At 54.8% G+C, this 16,883-nt stretch overlaps 1 protein-coding gene across 4 annotated transcripts; it reads right to left on the bottom strand.

The window, feature by feature from the left end:
* Positions 1 to 1,936: 1,936 nt before the first annotated feature.
* PDLIM4 (PDZ and LIM domain 4) lies at positions 1,937 to 16,740 on the bottom strand. 4 transcript variants are annotated; one of them, XM_072840934.1, is made up of 7 exons: positions 16,549 to 16,740; positions 11,359 to 11,510; positions 7,573 to 7,654; positions 3,232 to 3,413; positions 2,861 to 3,024; positions 2,407 to 2,524; positions 1,937 to 2,254 (listed from the first exon to the last, which is right to left on the bottom strand). In XM_072840934.1, exons 1-7 carry the CDS (start codon positions 16,639 to 16,641, stop codon positions 2,050 to 2,052), a joined length of 996 nt encoding a protein of 331 aa, XP_072697035.1. In that variant the 5' UTR covers positions 16,642 to 16,740; the 3' UTR covers positions 1,937 to 2,049. The 4 variants fall into 4 exon arrangements, with proteins under 4 accessions (XP_072697035.1, XP_072697036.1, XP_072697037.1 ...); XM_072840935.1 differs by lacking the exon at positions 16,549 to 16,740 and adding an exon at positions 14,774 to 14,866; XM_072840936.1 differs by lacking the exon at positions 16,549 to 16,740 and adding an exon at positions 12,140 to 12,160.
* Between the last annotated feature and the right edge of the window lie 143 nt (positions 16,741 to 16,883).

The following is a 16,883-nucleotide window of genomic DNA, read 5'->3' as shown; positions in this document are numbered from 1 at the left end:
TGGGGGAGAAGGGGCAGAGGCCTCCACCGCCCCAACCTACTCCCCTGCAGCCTCAAGGGGCGAGACCGAGCCGGGGGTGGGGGGTGGCCGGGGGGAGACAAGCGCGGGCGGCGCCGGAGGTCGTCCGCGGGCCGGGGTGGCGGTCCCAGGTCTCCAGCCCCCTCCCTCCCTCCCGCTCGCCGCCGGCACCTGCCCGCCGCCCGGGCCTGTGCTCGGTCAGGGAGGGGAGGCGACGGCGGGAGGAGCCTTTGGAAGGCGGCTCTCAGAGCGAATTAAAGCAGGAACACAATGTCTACTACTGAGAGGCAAGCAGAAATAAAAATTTACGAGCTTATGTACACAACCCCTGAAAAAATGCAGAGTAAGCACGGATCACAGTATTCTTCAGGACAGAACTCTACTTTTTTATGCTGGTTCTTGCCAAATGAGTGTGTCGAGTTAGGGTCACAGTTCAAAAAGATTTGTTTGTTTGTGTCTTTTTCCAGAGCCTGACAGAGTCTAAACTTTGACAATTGGAAATGCACAACAGACTTGTAAATCAGTTTGTAAACAAAGAACAAGGAGAGACTTGTCATATTAAACTGTACAACAGTAGTAATTAAATCAATGCGATAGTGTCAATGGAATTGAGTCCAGTAACAGAGACTCTAACAAAAACATGAAAAGGTCCTATCACTAAGAAGTTAAATAAGTCTCAGAAAAAAACGAATGAAAGGTTTAGGACAATTCACTCAAGAACTCTTGGACAGAGAAGGCCATTCTGTTCCCCACTGTTCAGTTAGCGCCCAACAGCAAATACAAGAAATACTTGTCGAATGAATGCCATCACGGGTAATCAAAGGAGTGCAAATTAAAGCAAGTACATATCGTAATTTACTTATCAGATTGCCAAAAACGAAAAAAGAGAGAGAGAGAGAGAGAGATAATATCCTGTGTTGGGAAGAGCCTGAAAGAAACAGGTGCTGTCGTGTGCTGATGGTAAGACTGTGAACTGATAAGTCTTCTGTGGTTTTCGATAGTGCAAAATTGAAAATAACATAAACGTTCTTTAGTCGAGACTCCCTAAATAAACGGGGACTAAGTGAATGAGGTTGCTTCCGGCCAGGAGCAAGCTGTGGAGAGTGGGGATCTGTTTCCATGTGACCTGGAGCTCAGGAGAGTCTGTTGCGCGTGAACAGCTATAATTCAACCACTCTGATATCATTTATATTTTTCAAAAGTGCGAGTCTGTACCAGCATGTGCAACAGAGCCATGAAAGGCTCCAGGTCACCCACCGCCCTGTAACCGCCAGGGCTCTTAGAAGGGGTTGTGTTTACCCTTGGCTTTGGGGATAGGAGCTAAGGGAAGGCAGCAGCCCTAGGCCCTCCAGCTCCTGCCGCCTTCTCCGGTCTCCCACTCCCCCTCCCCAACAAACTCTAAGTGCGCCCCCTGGTGGGAAGAGAGGGGAAGGGGAAAGAAAAAGGGGTCGCGGCAAGAATAAAGTGACAGGGGGCTGGAGAGGAGAGAGGAAGAAACCCGTGAGAACGCCAAGAATGCCAGCAGGCGGATAACCGCCCAGGACAGTCCTGGTGATCTTACCCCGCTCCGCAATACTTCCTGCACCTGCTGGTGGCCAGACGGGACCTTTCCTGTCTGTGCTCACCTTTGTCATACCTTTGCACACACAGTTCCTCACCCTGAAGAGCAATTAATCTCCTTCCCATCCCTTAGTTCTCTGCTGACCTTTCCCGCCTCCACCGAGGTCAGAGCCCTTGGCGTGACATCACTTATAGCACCCCAGACCTCACCTCCCTGTTAATATAACCTCGCCTTGTGATTTATGGCTGCTTTGCATCTAGGCTGTGGCCTCCTTGAGGACCGCACAGCCGCTGGGTTGCTCACCGATGCGCCCAGGGCCTAGGACGTGCTTGCCAGCTGAACAGAGGCACTGCCATGTTCAAGGCTGAGCAGAGGGAATTTATTAGAGAGGCAGAGGGCAAATGCATATTTACACGGACCACGCGGGGGCATTAAAGGCAGAAGCGGGGACGGGAGGTTCCTGGAGCAGCTCAGACAAGTTCCACTTTGGCATTGGGGTACACCGCCACCACGTCGTAGCCCTCAGGTGGCTTGACGCGCGCCTTGGCATGGCTCTCGCAGTAGAGCCGCTCATCCAGAAAGAAATAACCGCGCTGCTTCAGATTCAGGCCGCAGTCGCTGCACATGAAGCATTCAGGGTGGTAGAGCTTGTCCCGCGCCTTGACGATGGTGCCCCTGATGGGGGAGACGGGGAGAGGGCTGATTCCAGCGACTGTCGGATTCCGTCGGATTCCGAGCTGGCAACCTTCGCAGGCGCCGGGCGGGGCGCCGGGCGGGGCCAGGGGAGTGCCGGGTCAGGGTTGGGGAAAGCAGGGCAGGGTACTCACACGATGCCGTGGCCGCAGCGCGTGCACTCGGGCAGTCCCTGCAGGCCGCTCAGCGGAGTGCCCAGCTTGCTGGCAGTGGGCTTGGGGTTGCGGGGACTGCTAGGCCCCAGCCGCTCCCCTGAAAGCCGGAGCGCAAGTGGCATGAGTCCAGTGCCGAGATCAGAAAAGGAAACTTTACCTCTGGGCGGTGTGGGATAGACCCAGCGTCCAGGACTATCAGCACTGCGACTGGGGACAGGGTGGGAGTGGGAGGGGCCGCAACAAGGGGCGGAGCAGGAATTCGGACCCTGAGGCCCAGCAAGCGGTGTGGGGACGCTGGGGTGTGGGGACGCTGGGGCGTATCACTGGGAGACAGGATGTGGGGGTCGCAAAAGGGTGGGGGCGGGGCGGGGCTATTCAGGGCACCCGAGGGATAGATGTAGGCAGATCCTGGGCAAGGTGGCCAGAGTCTTACCACCCTCCCCGGCCTCTAGCATGCCCTGCAAGTAGCGGAAGGAGCCTGACTGCTTGGGCTCCGAAGCCAAGGGTTCAGCCGGCTCTCGCAGCATCCTGTACACCTCTGAGCCCAGGTCCACTCCGCAGTCACGGCTTCGCGGGAGGCCTCTGGCTGTGTCAGGGCTGGGCAAAAGAGATGCACCAAGGGACAAGGTTGTGGTACCCGCCTTCCCTCTGCTAGCTCAAGGGTCTGGTGAGGTTTTCAAAATAAAACCAGCTGAGACCCAAAGATCAAGTGTCAGGGGTCAAGATGTGACCCAGTGAGATCTGAGAGATCTGGGATTAAAATGCGATGTGGGTGTGGCTTCAAAGGCCACTTCTCTGTACTACCTGTGAAGTGGAGACACATGCAGAGTGCTCATTTGGGTCAGTAAGGTAGCCTCACTGCTGCTGCCATTGTGATGGAATGGGAGATGAGATGGCTGCCCATAAGGAGATCCCAGGCCTGGCCTGCCATCTTCTAGCCCAATCCCGGTGGCTGAGGGCCTCCTGCTGGTCGCTGGACTGCCATCCTACAAGAGAAAGGGGCCTGAGGCACTGAGAAACCATCTGGGGTAGGGCCATTCTTCTGGCCATTCCTTATACATTCCATCCTTAGCCTGTTATGCCAGGCCTTCTTGGATGTTGGCTGGTTACCCCTGCTCTGGCATCTCTGAGCTGTGATGCCCAGCCAGGGAAGGGCTGAAACTTGGGTCTGGTTCAGCCCCAGAAGAAATGAGAAATGCCTGAGGAAAATCAGACACAGAAACCTGAGTAACTGTGTCTCAACCTTGGCACATGAGCCATGTGGTGGTTCTGACCACCAGTGTCCATGACAGATGGTATTGGGGCATGACCATTCCAACTAGCCTTTTAAGGCCAGCGTGACTAGAGCAGAGTGTGTGGCTTCCTTGCAGAGATGGTCCTAGTGCCAGGCCTTCTCACCTGCCAGAACTGTGCTGGGTATTGTATGGGCCCATAGCTGGGAACATGAAAAAGAAACCCCTGTCCTGCAGCCAGGAAGAGTCATCAATCATTGTGTGCCCAAAGCACACAATGGGTTAGGTGCAGACTGAGTTTCAAAGCCATCATTGTGAGGTCAGCCCCCTTCAGGCCTGTACCTCTGCCTCCATTTCATGCTCCCCAGGGCAATATGCATGGCCTGCTATAGGCATAGCAGGTGAGGGGCAGTGGTTGGGCCAGGGCTTAAGGATCCCCACTCTACTTCTCCATGGCCAGCCTGGTGCCCTTGACTGAAACATTTGGGGAAATGCCTTGAACATGCCTCCACAGCATAGGAGAAAAAAACAGTGCCTCCATGGGTATGGATCCTAATGGAGACTGGGGATCTTTGTCTCTGCTGAGCCCAGGACTATGTTGTCCTTAGCTTGCAGGCACATACAGGCATACACACTCTCAAAGAACTTTCACAGACAAACACATGCATGAAGACAACACACAAGTACCAGCCAGTCCACTGACATATACCTAATCACACATACACAGTCTCATATACTCAGAGCCAGTGCTGGTCACCCTGGGGATGACCATAGTAGCAGCCTCCATGGCTGGGATGAGGTTGGTGGCCAGAGCAGCCGACTTAAAGATAAGGCACAAGGGTCCAGGCCATGAAGGTGGGTCTCAGCCTCAACCTGGGAGGTGACATGTAAACTTCTCCTCTGCTCTACACTGGGGACGAGGAGACTAGGTGGTGGGGAGAAGATGCTTACTCTATGGGGAAAGGCTCTATTGGACTCAGGCAGCCTCCAGCACTGGGGCAAAATGGAGCCTGTAGAGCTTTGTCTGGACCGCTCCAGCTTTTTCTGCAGCCTCTGAGCTGGGCGGGAGCTTGGGGAATGGGCGGCCCAGCTGCTGAATGGGAGTGGTGCCCCCATTTCCCTTACCTCAACAGACAAAGGGGAGGGTCTCTTGCTGCCCAGGTGGGCCTCTATCAATGAGGCAATAGCAGTAGGAAAACCCACTTCCCCACTAGCCAAACAAAAGCCCCTGAGAAACCTGAGCACTTTTGCACATGTGTTTGCAGGGCAGACAGGCAGGCAAGGCTGGCCTGGCCTGTAATGGGGACCAGATGGGCCACAGGCTGTGGGGGCAGGGCTGGGGCTGGTACAGAGGAGGTTTCAATAGGAAGGGGAGTCAGAAGGTTCTGGAGGAAGGAGGCCCCCACTCACCCAGCAGGGTGTGGGAATCCATTGCAGGGTCATCAGAGCCACTGCCCCTCCCCCTCCCATGGCCACCCATGCAGTCGCCTCTCTAGGTCTGAACTCGGTGGTTAGGACACACATGGTGACCTCAGTCTCAGTTTGAATCTCAGCTCTATCACCTCTCTGAATCTGTTTCTTCATCTGTGAAATGGAGAATGTGACAGCCTTTACATCCTAAGTTCCTTGTGGGAATAAAATGAGACAGTTGCACATAAAGCACCTAGCAAAGTGTTTGGCATGCAACAAATGCTTGTTAGATGAAGGGCTGGCATGGACATTCCTGAGTTCCTATTCCTATTTCTAGACTCACCCCTGCCTGACCCCACTGTGTGGTAGCACACCTGGTGCTATGTGCTCCCCCTCTCTAAGTATCTGCCAGCCATTGATTTGGTTGTTGAAACCTCAGTGGGATAATCAGCAGAATGGAGGTAACTGCCTGCTTGCTCATTAGCTCCCACATGACTGTGGTCAGAATCTGGGACACTCAGCTTGGATGGAGATGGGCACTGAGTCCAAATGAGCAGGTGGTGCCCATGGGAGGCCAAACTCCAGCTCTCTGCTGGTCTGGAGAGGACAGGCTGAGTGTGTGAGGAGTGCCTGCTCTACTTGGCTCACCTGGTTCTCAGCTTAAATGCCATCCTGTTCCAGGAAACCTTCCTGATCATCATCCTTCCTCTGCCCTGGGCTGGACCAAATGCCTCTTCTGTTCCCACATAAGTAAGGCCTGAGGGAAAAAGGGTCTCCTATGACCCTACATGACCTGCACACCCTATGTGCATCGGGGGTGCATCCCAGGGTACCTTGTGGTCTTAGGGACAGCTGTGGTTTTCTCCTTCTCTGATGTCTTTAGCTGGGCCCACCCACTCCTCGCTGCAGGCAGAGGGTGGGAGCACTGTAGGGACAATGGGCCCTGTGTCTGTGTTCCTGAGGACACGGCCTTGTGGGGGCTGGGTGTGGGTGTTTCTGTCACCACCCATGGAGCTCATGACTTTTAAGTACAAGAGGAGGACGGCAGCTGAGGGGCAGCCTGATTGCTTATAGAAAATCCCTCTGACTCCAGCCTGAGCAGTGGCAGCCTGGCCCTTGAGGAGGTCGGTAAGGGGAAGTGTGGGGGCAGGGCCGCTGCTCACCAGCCCCCCACCCCCTGCCCCCAGGCACCCTGGCCTTGAGCCTCTCCTGAAGGACAGAATAGAGGTGAGATTCAAGTTCCAAAACTCAGGCGCTCCTGCCCTATGCATCCGGCACTCGCACGTGACAGCTGGCCTCCCATATGTGTTGGGGGCCAGCACTGTGCTGCTGCCTTCCACCTGGCCCGTGTCAAGCCTGGCCGATTTGTCAACCCCTGCTCACCCCTGGCCCCTTGCACCAGGGCAAGCTTTGGAGACACAAGTGTAGCCATGAATCTCTGCAGGAACAGCTGAGGTCCTGGGCAGAGAAAACCAAGAGACTGTCTGTGGTTCCGCTCCATCTCTTTATCCCTGGCCTCTGTGCTCCCACCCATAGGAGCTTTTATTTCTGAACCTATGATGCACAATCTCACTTCTGTGCCTTTGTATGTGCTTCCTTGCATGCTTCCTTTCTCTATGCTGCTTTGCTGGCCTTACTTCTTCCTAGCCCTTGGGTCTTGGCTTGGAAATCCCCTCCTCCAGGAAGCCCTCTCTGAACACTTAGGTGAATCATGTGCCTACTCTGGAATCCCTTGGCCCCTGGCTTCTGCCATTCCAGAATTGATAAGTGCCTCTTCCTTCTCATAACAGGTACTTCCTCGCAAGTAGTAAGCATCTGGCCTCGGGGATTCCAGCAAAATCAAGGTAGGGAACAAATATCAGAACAAGAGGATTGGGAATAAATGGTGAGGGAGATGGCCTTCTATACAGTGAAGGCTTCATGGTGAGAAAGTAGATACAAGCAGGCCCAGGAGGCCATGGCCCCACATGCTGAGCCCCACAGCTCTGGCTCCATCACAGGCCAGTCCAATTTCCACATTATTCAAACTCTGTAGCCCAGAGATGTTGAGCTGGCTCTGGATATGTCAGCCCTGCCCACTTGGTTACCCTTTAAGTCCATGGCAAAACAAGGCCCTAAAATAGCTTCTTTCTGCCCCTTTCCCCCATTTGAGGACAGTATCATAGTTATGAGTCCCATCATACATGCAAAGGTGGGTGACTGTGGCCTGAGGTCTATGAGGTGCAATCACAGGATGGCCAGGAGAAAACTTTAGTCTTAAATAAGACATGGAAGTGCTGCCTAGAGTACAGACAGAACCCCCAGCAGGTACTCATCACCTGGGGAGCAGAAGATGGGGCATGGACATGGCCCAGAGAAATCTGCTGCCTCAGTCTCTGGCCTGGATATCTGAAAGCTACAGTGAAGATATCTAGTACAATTAAACCCATGGACTAGGCCTGGCTCCTCTGTCTTGGGCTTGCTCTGAACCAGGCCAGGCCAGGCGGTGTCTGTCCATACATACCTGGACCTCAGGGTCAATGTGGATTCTCTGTGCTTGAGCTTTGCTGTCCTCTGGGGCACCAGGCCAGCTCCTGCCTTCAGGTCTGTGACAAGGAATTAGGACAGTCAGATATGTCTGTTTACTGTGCTTACCATGACTAGGACCAGGACCAAGAGGGGCTGGGCTCTGGCACCCTGCATGGCAGAGGACACCACCACAGTGCTTGCTTGCACCTGCATCAGAATTTGGCCGTTGTGGCAAGGACACATAACTCTAGATCTGCCACCTGCCTAGGGCGGGGTGGTGTGTTCCATCCACACCAGCTGCTCCATGCCTCTCTGGTCTCATTCCCAGACAGGATGCAACAGAAGCCCTGCAGCTTCCTCACTTTTTCACCCTTTCCATGGCCTCAGCAAAAAGAAGACGAGCTTGAAGCAAGGCACACCAGGCCTCACACATTGATCAGCTAGGATCCCATCTGTTTATCCTCTTCCATCCACAGCCTCTGGCCTAGCCTGGAGGTCAGGCATCTATGGGCTCTGGGGGAGGTGACATAAAGGCTTTGAGGGGAGCGGTGCACCTCCCCTCTTGCTGCCGGCAGAGTCATCACCAATGTCTGCCCAGCCCAGATGGGAAACAGGCCATTAGGAAATTCCTGCTTCACCATAGAAACCAAAAGCCAAACACCACTCAGGAGGGAGAAAAACATCATAAACCTGCCATAAGCGGGGCAGGCGGGGCAGGCAGAGGCTATGGGCCTGGGGCCCAGTCCTGCCATTCAGTAGCCCTGCGAGGGGGCAAGGCAGGAGGGTGCATGGACCCTGGACTGACAGATGGGTGTGAAGTGAGGCCAGTTACACCGAAGGGGAATAATGTCCCCCACTTACTTCAAAAGGCCTCCTGGGGCTTTCCAAGGTCTCACCACTGGGTCAGCAGCTCACCACGGCCTCTCTTACCCCCACTCACTGAAGGATTTTAACTATCTGTCTACACCTGTAAACCACACTCACTCTACACTTCCTTACCTTGCTCCGTTCCTTAACCTGGTACAGACTAACCTCTCTTCCCCACAGCCTTCTGCAGGCCTATGTGTGACCAAGGCTCTGCTGCCCTAGGACAATACCATCCCCACTTGCACCTGGCCCCAGCTCTCCCAAGTGACTCCCCTAACTCAACAGCTCTACCTGTGACCTCTACCCACTCAGAACTCTGCTGGGATAAATCTAGGACATCTCATGTGGCTATACTGCCTTATATTTCCCTAAAGTTTTGTCCAGAAGAGAATCACAAGCCTGAGGTCTGAAGGTCAGAGTGCACAAAGCAGCCAGAGCAAAGAGTGTGGTACAAGGCATCAGATCACAATGAAGGGCTCATTCAATCTCCATCCCTAGGTCTTCACTTCAGGCTGGACAGGTGGCAACACCTACCATCTTTAAGCAAAATGACAGCCCAAGGGTGGACCATGCAACTATATCTTGTAACACACAACAGGCAACACAGATCCCACCAGAAGCCCAGGGTTGAAGCTGATGCCAGGAAGTTTCCGGGCCTACAGAACTTGTCCAGAAAGTATGGGTTAGCTTAGATTGTTGGATAAGTGGCTCTGAGTTGGAGACAAAATAAGCATAGCAGGGAAGCTGGGCCTTTCCCTCACTTTTCATCCTATGGAAAAGTCTATGGAGGATTAGAGCCCTCTATACACAAGACAGCATGTAACTGGTCTGGGTAGAGCTATGGGGGAGGAGGCACAGAACAGCTCTCTCCAGCCAGCTTACCAAGCTGATCCCTCCATGGAAACCATGTTGAGGGGATCTTTGGAGCACAGGTTCTGGCATAGCAGGTAAGAGAGAGAGCAGGGTCAGAGGCCCTGCATGTGAGATGTTGCCCAGGAGAAAAAAATGCTGACCCAGAGGGTCAAAGTGGCCTTTGTGTCTTGGTCTTCCAGAATCTTCATGTGTGAGAACTGGGAATAGGGGATGGAGGACAGAGCCCCAAATTTACACCCTGAACAGACCCAGTAAGTACATCATAAGCATTCAATCTCCCAGTTATAAGGAAGGAAAGGAAACTGAGAGTTTTGAGATTAAATCACTTGCTAGAGGACAACACAGTTCTCAAGTGCAGAGCGAGGACTTGAACCCAGATCTGTGATAGTAGAGAATGTGCTCTCACCTTCTCCATGGCCAGACAGCATTTAGGGGCAGAGTAGAACAGGTCAGGGGACCCCTGGCTCTATCCATGCTTGGCTTGGAACAAATGACCAGGAAAGGAAGGAAGGAAGGAAGGAAGGGGGACCTCCACCCTGCCCCTACCCTGCTACCCTCCCCTGACATTATTCCCTCTGGGAACCTCCTGACTCAGGCCCCTTATAAACACCCCCCTACCCCCCACTGCCTCCTCCATCCCACTACTACCAGGGCTTCCCTTCTTTAGCCATGCAAATTCAAGGCCGGAGGTGAGTCAGGGCCCAGGAAATCAGCCAAATGGGGTGGCAGCAGAGGCTACTCATGGACAGAGCAGTGCAGATATTTCCCCCAACCAGACTATAGTCTCAGTCTGGGAGAGGGTGATGAATGTGATCCTGCTTGGTAGAGAAGAAAACCCAGGCTCATAGAGGTCATCTGGTATACCTAAGATCCCACAGAGTCTGGATGAGAACCAGCTCTGCTGAACTCCCTGCTCTAGCCTTGGAGTTTCACTCAGCTCCAAGAGCACAGTCAGGGGGGTCCTGACCCCAACCTGGACCCAGATCCAGGCCAGACACACATGGAGGCAATGTCATAAGCCTTCCTGACACGTTTAATGGCTCCCAGCCCTGCCAGCTCAAACGCATAGTTAGCTGTGTTGTGGTTTGGGGAGGCTTTGCCGACACACATCCACAGGGGGAGCATGGAAAGTCCCTGTGAGCAGTGAACGTGGCAGAGCTGCACAGTTATATCTGACTTCTCTCGTTCCAAGTAAGACATGGGGAAGGGAGATCCCACTCAGCCAGGACCTGGCAAACTGCCTTTAGAGCTGAACAAAGACCCAGGGCCTGAGTAGCGCTGGAAACGCCTCAGGTGGCCCTTCCATCCTAGACCATTTTACGGCACAGAAGGGGCTTGGAGAACCCCCAACCTCCCCTTCATGTAGGCTGTAGGGCATTATACAGTCCATAGCATCCAGATTTAACAAGGGCAGACACATGGGCCCTAGCGGGGACGACCGAGGCAGGGCAGCCACGGGGTGGTAGGAAAGGTCAGCAACCACTCCTACGAGAGAGAGACCCTAGAGTAAGTTTTGCTTCCCCGCTCCTTTGCTGTGTGACTTCAGACACCGCTAACCTTTTTGAGCCTCAGCTATCTCATCTGTAGTGTAGGGATTATACCAGGTTCCACCCAATTAAGCAGGTTTGAAGGCTAACTGAGGTGTTGGACAAGAAAACACTTTGAAATGGTCATCAAGCTGATCACTCTGGGGTGGGGAGAAGAGTGAAATCCCTCACCACCCCAGAGGCTACCCAGGTCTTATTTCAACACTGATTTGGGCTGCCTATCCCCTCCCCATAAGTCCCTCAATATACTTCCAGCCCTGAACTAACAGGGGGCTTCTTTGCTTCTTAAATCACCCCCATCTCCAAACGGTGTCTGGCAGGCCCCCAGGAAAGCACTACTTCCCAGGGCCAGGGTGCCATAGATCTGAGGCAGAGAGGCTGTGGGAAGCCCGGCTCTTCCAGGATGCTGGCCAGTCTTAACTTATCCTCCTCTTAATTCCACCCCTTGCCCCCTCCCCACCCCATCATCCTGGCCCACCCCACCCTGTGCGTACCTGCTCACAGAAAGTATGAGATGGTCATGGCAGCCCTTGATGCGGTTCTGAGCCTCCAGGTGTGTCATGAGCTCTGTGCTTTCACCATTAATGGCCTGGATCAGGTCTCCAGGGCATAGGGCAGCCAGTGCAGCCTTGCTGCCAGCGTGGACCTGAAGATGGATAAGCCAGAAGGCTGGGCATCAGTCATTATGTGACCTTGCTGTAGTCTGCTCTAGACCCCCTCTAACCTCAGAACATGGGCTGTGTGGCCCTGTTGCCCACATAACCTGTGAGAGGGCAAGCCCAGAGGCTGGTTGAGTTCCCATGTGGTCTTATTACAGCCTCTGCTCTAAACACCCTCATTTCCAGCACCTGAAGGACCAATGGAGTGTGAGGGCATATAAGAGGGCCTTCCTTGGGACTGAGACAAGTGGGATATGCAAGGAGCCTGCATATGCACCCAAGGACGTGCAAGGGACATGCAGGGACACATGTGCTCCCAGATACATACAAAGCATGGGCATGTCACAATACTCTACACAGAGAGTGCCTTACCCCGACCCATTGCACAGCAGCCCCTTGACCTGACATTTCCTAGTGACTTTGTCTCCCTACTTGTTTCTTCCCATCCCCACCTCCTACATTCACCTCCACCTACCCATACCAGTTGAATCTCTAGGGGCTACAGATAGTGCCAGATAGTTTCACCTCCACACTTTTGCCAATGCTATTCTTTCTACCTGGAACACTCTTTCCTTTGACCTCCAACCCTAATTACCAGCTTACTCCTCCTCCTCACCTTCATGTCTTAGCAGAGGAGCCATCTCTCCTAGGAGCCTCCTCTCTGGGCTCTCATGGAACTCTGTGAACCTCCTTTACCACTTTGCTAGTGCCTCATTCTGTGCCTGTGACATCACCTCCCCAGGCATGTCTGGGACCATCTCCTTCCAGCTGCCTGCCTGTACTCCTGAGCCAAATTTTACCTCCGCTTCCTCTGCAGGACAGACACTCACTCAGGCCACCCCAGTGCTACTATTCATTCCAAGCCAATGGTGTCCATGTCTGGAGCCTCTTAGAATGCTGGTCCCCTGATGAGGGTCACATAAATTTGGGGAAAAGCTCATAGAAGGCCTGAGTAAGGAGCCCAGGGGAATTCAAGCAAGAGGGTACTCTTCACCTTATCCCCCATCTCAGCAGAGCCTTTGGAATTAGCTTCAGGCACCCTCACTGAAAAAAAAAATTTTTTTTAGGTAATTTCTGTGCCTGACCTGGGGCTAAAACTCACAACCCCGAGATTAAGAGTTACATGCTCTACCAACTGAGCCAGCCAGGGCCCCATAGGCACCCTCATTCTTACCCAGCCTCTCTAGTGAAACCCTTAAGAGCTTCCAGTGACTCTGTTCCTATTGCTGGGGTTGGGAGCTCCTAGAAGCCCAGCTAAGCTCAGCTTATCCAGTTTTTAGCAGTGAGTGGACAAAGCTGAGGTGTTGGCAGCTTCTTGGCTGGAGTCCTGGTGTGGGGCAGTGCCTAAACTGACCTGCCCTGAAAATAGGCTGCCCCAAGGAATATTTTTCTGGAGCATGACACCTTCAGCCCACCATGAATACTCATTCACAGGGCCTCAGCACCTGCGCAGGCCTATCATCCTAAGGTTAGGACCCATTAGACATTATCCCACCCTCCACTCAAGGCCCTGCTCCAGAACCCTCTCCTTCATGGACACATGCTCTGTGACACAGCCTGAGCTCAGTGCTTTACCCAGAACTAGTTCATGGCAACCTTTCAACCACCTGATGAGACAGAGGCTGTTCTCTTTCCTACAGATGAAGTAAGGGAGGCTTGGGGGAAGGGACACCTTGCCCCAGTCCCCACGAGGGAGAAAAGTCTTCTTCAGGGGGGTGGTTGGCTGCAGGATGACTCAGCCAGTACAAGGGGTGCATTCAGGCCCCTGTGGGTGGAGGAAGTTCTTGAAAGCAGGGGTGGCTGGGACTCTGCCAGTTCCACTAGCTCGGGGAGTTCTGGTCAGAGAGGGCATGAGGCCAGGAAACCGTGACTCCCCCAACTGCCTTTATATGCATTGTCTTATTAATCCTCCAGGAAAGCCCATTTCTTAGGTGAGGAAACTGAGGTCCAGATAAGTGCAGAAGGAGGCTCAATTGATAAATGGCAGAGGGCAGCCCCGGTGGCGCAGTGGTTTAGCGCCGCCTGTAGCCCAGGGCGTGATCCTGGAGACCCTGGATGGAGTCCCACATCAGGCTCTCTGTATGGTGCCTGCTCCTCCCTCTGCCTGTGTCTCTGCCTCTCTCTCTCTCTGTCTCTATGAATAAATAAATAAAATCTTTAAAAAAACAAAAGATAAATGGCAGAGATAGGATTTCATTCCAAGCTGACTGGTTCCGTGTCTTATCCACTAACCACTGTGTAATTTTCTGCAAAAGGGAGTGAGGGGAGAGTGTGCCCAGAGGAGAGAGAGTGTCATGGGTAGAAAGATCAGCAAGGATAATGGCTCATCTGGGAGAAAGAATAAAAGCAGGCTCCTGGGGTTGAAGCATCATCAGTGAGGAGAGAGAAGTCAGAGAAGAAGCAGGGACCAGATCTGCAGACCTTGTAGATCCAGGTGAGAAGCCGGCATTCCTCCTGGTAGTTGAAAACTACGGAGGGTTCTAAGCAGGGAAGTCACAGGACACAGTTTAATTCAGGCTGATCCCTCTGGCTGCTGAGTACAGGATAAATAGGCAGAATGAAGGCAGAGGGATCCAGTGAGGTCAGCTCGGAGGCTGGGGCACGAGCCAGCCCCCTCACCTGTAGCAGCTCCATTCCTGGGCCCTGCTCCAGTCCGCCCAGCTCAGACACTGTAATAGGCTGGAACTCACAGAGTCTGGTGCCATATTGTCCCATACAGTCACAGCAAGCTCCACACAGGCCTGGATTCCTGTCCCTGCTCTGCTTCTCTGGATACACTACCTTAGCCTCTCTGAGCCTTGGTGTCCCCATCTATAATGTGAGGCCAGAGAGGTCCTTACTTCTAAGGGCTCTTATGAGGACTACCTGAGACAATCAGGGCAAAAAGTCCCCACAACGGGTTGAGCACATGGTGGTGCTCACTTCAGGCTCTGGTTGCTGGGGACCTGGTACCAACACCCATTAGGGTGGGGCCTGGAATGCTGTGGATGCTTAGCCAGGGCCAAACACTATAATTCATAGGAGAAGAAGCCCGGAGCATTGTTCTTGGGGGCTCCCTGAGGCTTCAAGGGCTGAGGTTCTAAGGCCCCAAATCTGCCAGGCAGCCAGCCTCCTCCCTGTCTGAGTGTGGCTGTCCCCCCAGCAGGGTGAGCAGGGGGAGGCTCTGGAAGCATGGAAGAGGTTGGGTCTTGAACCCCCTCAGTAAAGACACTCCGACCGACCATCAGTGTAGACCCTGCCCTTGAGGTACTTGCGGGGCAAGCTGTGGCCTGTGTCTCCCCAGCTGCATAGATCCTCCCAGATCCCAGCCAAATCCAGGCTCAGCCATCCTGATTCCTTGGACCCGAGCTGCTGCCGCATGACTTTGGGGGACAAGGAGGGGTTCTTCCTGGCAAGCCCTCTCTCAGCCTGCCTGCCTGCCTGCCAGGAGCCTGCATCCCAGTCAGCTCCAAACAAGGCTGCCGCCGCTGCTGCCACTGTGACGTGCTGAGGCCTTTCCTCCACAGGCAGGCAGCCGCGTGGGCAACAGATGTCTCTGCTCCCTGCCGCCTGTGGCCGTCAGCCGCCACCACCGAGCCTGTCAGCGGCCTCACGCCCAGAGTGCCTGGCCTGCTGGCTGGCCTAGCACCCCCACCAGCTCGCCTTGGCGGACACACAGCAAGCCATACATGCAGACAGACACAGACACAGACACACACACACACACACACACACACACACACACACACACCCAGCAGTCTCCCTCAGCAAAGTGGGAGATGAAAGGCTCCCGGATGTGTTAAAGGCCCACCTCACTCAGTCCCAGGAACCTGGTGGCCGTGGGGTAAGGGCAGATGTGAGAAAGAAGCCTCCCAAGACAGCTGGGCCTGCCTGTCACCCTGGCCCCCAGAAGTGGGATTCCATGATTCTCTGCTCCACCAGGTGCACAGCCCCTCCCAAGTAGGGGAAAGAAGTCTCAGAAAGCCCAGCCAGCTTGGTCCAGGCTCCATGGAGAAAGGCGGCAGTGCAGTTCTCAGTTCTCCTGACTCAGGTCTGCAAAGATCAGAGCAGTCTGTGTGGAGATAAAGGATGGTCTTCAAATGGCCCCTGCTCCCCTCTGCTCTTTCCACCAGAGTGAGAGACTTCAAGGGCAGGACCTGGGGTTTTTTTGTCCTCTTTTGTCCCCTGGTCTGGGACCTCCAAAACAGAGTCTGACTTCTCACTTTTAGCCCTTTGAAACAAGAAACCCCAAGGCTGGGCCAGGATCCTGTCTTGCTGAGACTGAGCACCCCTTCTGACAGGGCCTGAATCCCTTCCTCTGCTCCTCTCTCCTCCTTAGATTATCCACTACCCAGGGTTGTGCCCACTCCTCTTTGCCCTCTATCCTAAACCTTGGGGCAATGTCTGGCCATGGAAACTGGACGAACTGGGCAGAGGCTATTCTGGCCCCTGGCCTCGTGTCCCTTCACAACCCCTTCCCCTGAAAGCCCCAAATTCCTCTTGGTTACTTCCCCTTGGGAGGACTGAGCTCATAGATGAGACTGACCAAAAGTGGAGTGAGGAAGTAGGTGGATCTTGATCTTGTCATATTCAGAGAGGACCTCAGACCTCTCTGGGGTCAGCCAGCTCTACTGGCAGGGACCTCTGATAGAAGGGGCTCTCAATCATTTTGCCCCAAATGCTCAGGCTGGGTTCAGTTTAAGCAGCATTTCTGGGCCTCTGTAGATCTGTCCAGACCCCTGGCCCAGCGCGGTCCTTCACCAGCCCGTAGCGACTCCCCCAGAACGAGAGCAGCAGAGAGGCTGGTGTGTGACCCGGGGGGGATCCTTCAAGGGATAGGGCTGGCAGGCCCGGCGGCAGGAGGGAGGGGCTTGGGGCTCCCCAAACTGCCCTGCCTGGAAGCCTGTGTCTAGAGCCTGTGTCCCGCCCGGGCCAATCCTTGGCTTTCGAGCCTCAGGGACGTCGGGGATCCGGGTCTTGGGTGGACCGCAGGGGCAGCGTCTCCTATCGAGGACCTCCCCGCCGCCCCGTGGCCGCCGGACTCACCCGCGAGATGGTGAGGGGTGCGCTGAAGTCCCGGCCGCCTACCAGGCGGAAGCCCCAGGGCGACGGGCCGCGTAGGGTCACGGAGTGCGGCATCGCGGGCCGGAGCCGCAGCCAGAGCCAGAGCCGGAGCCGGACACCGAGGAGCCGCCGGAGCCGCCGGAGCCGCCGCCGCCGCCGCCGCCGCCGCCTGGACGCCGCGCCCCGCCCCCGAACCCCCCTGCACCGGGCCCCCGCCCCCGCTCCCCCAGCACCCGGATTGGCCCCGCGGCCGGCCCGCCCCGCCCCCTCGGGGGGCCGCGAGGACCCGCCCCTCGGCCCCGGCGCGCCGAGCCCGC

Source organism: Canis lupus, chromosome 10 (genome assembly GCF_048164855.1).
Source record: "Canis lupus baileyi chromosome 10, mCanLup2.hap1, whole genome shotgun sequence".
NCBI classification, from domain to species: Eukaryota; Metazoa; Chordata; class Mammalia; order Carnivora; family Canidae; genus Canis; species Canis lupus.
Note: the sequence above shows the minus strand (reverse complement) of the source record. Positions and strands in the feature narration are given on the sequence as shown.

Excerpts from the sequence above, each read along its gene's own strand:
- PDLIM4 (XM_072840934.1), bottom strand. The coding sequence starts at position 16,641 with ATGCCGCACTCCGTGACCCTACGCGGCCCGTCGCCCTGGGGCTTCCGC. Across the intron at positions 3,414-7,572 it reads ACATTGACCCTGAGGTCCAG|GATGGCAGTCCAGCGACCAG; the intron begins GTATGTATGGAC and ends TTTCTCTTGTAG. Across the intron at positions 2,255-2,406 it reads CGCTGCGGCCACGGCATCGT|GGGCACCATCGTCAAGGCGC; the intron begins GTGAGTACCCTG and ends CTCCCCCATCAG.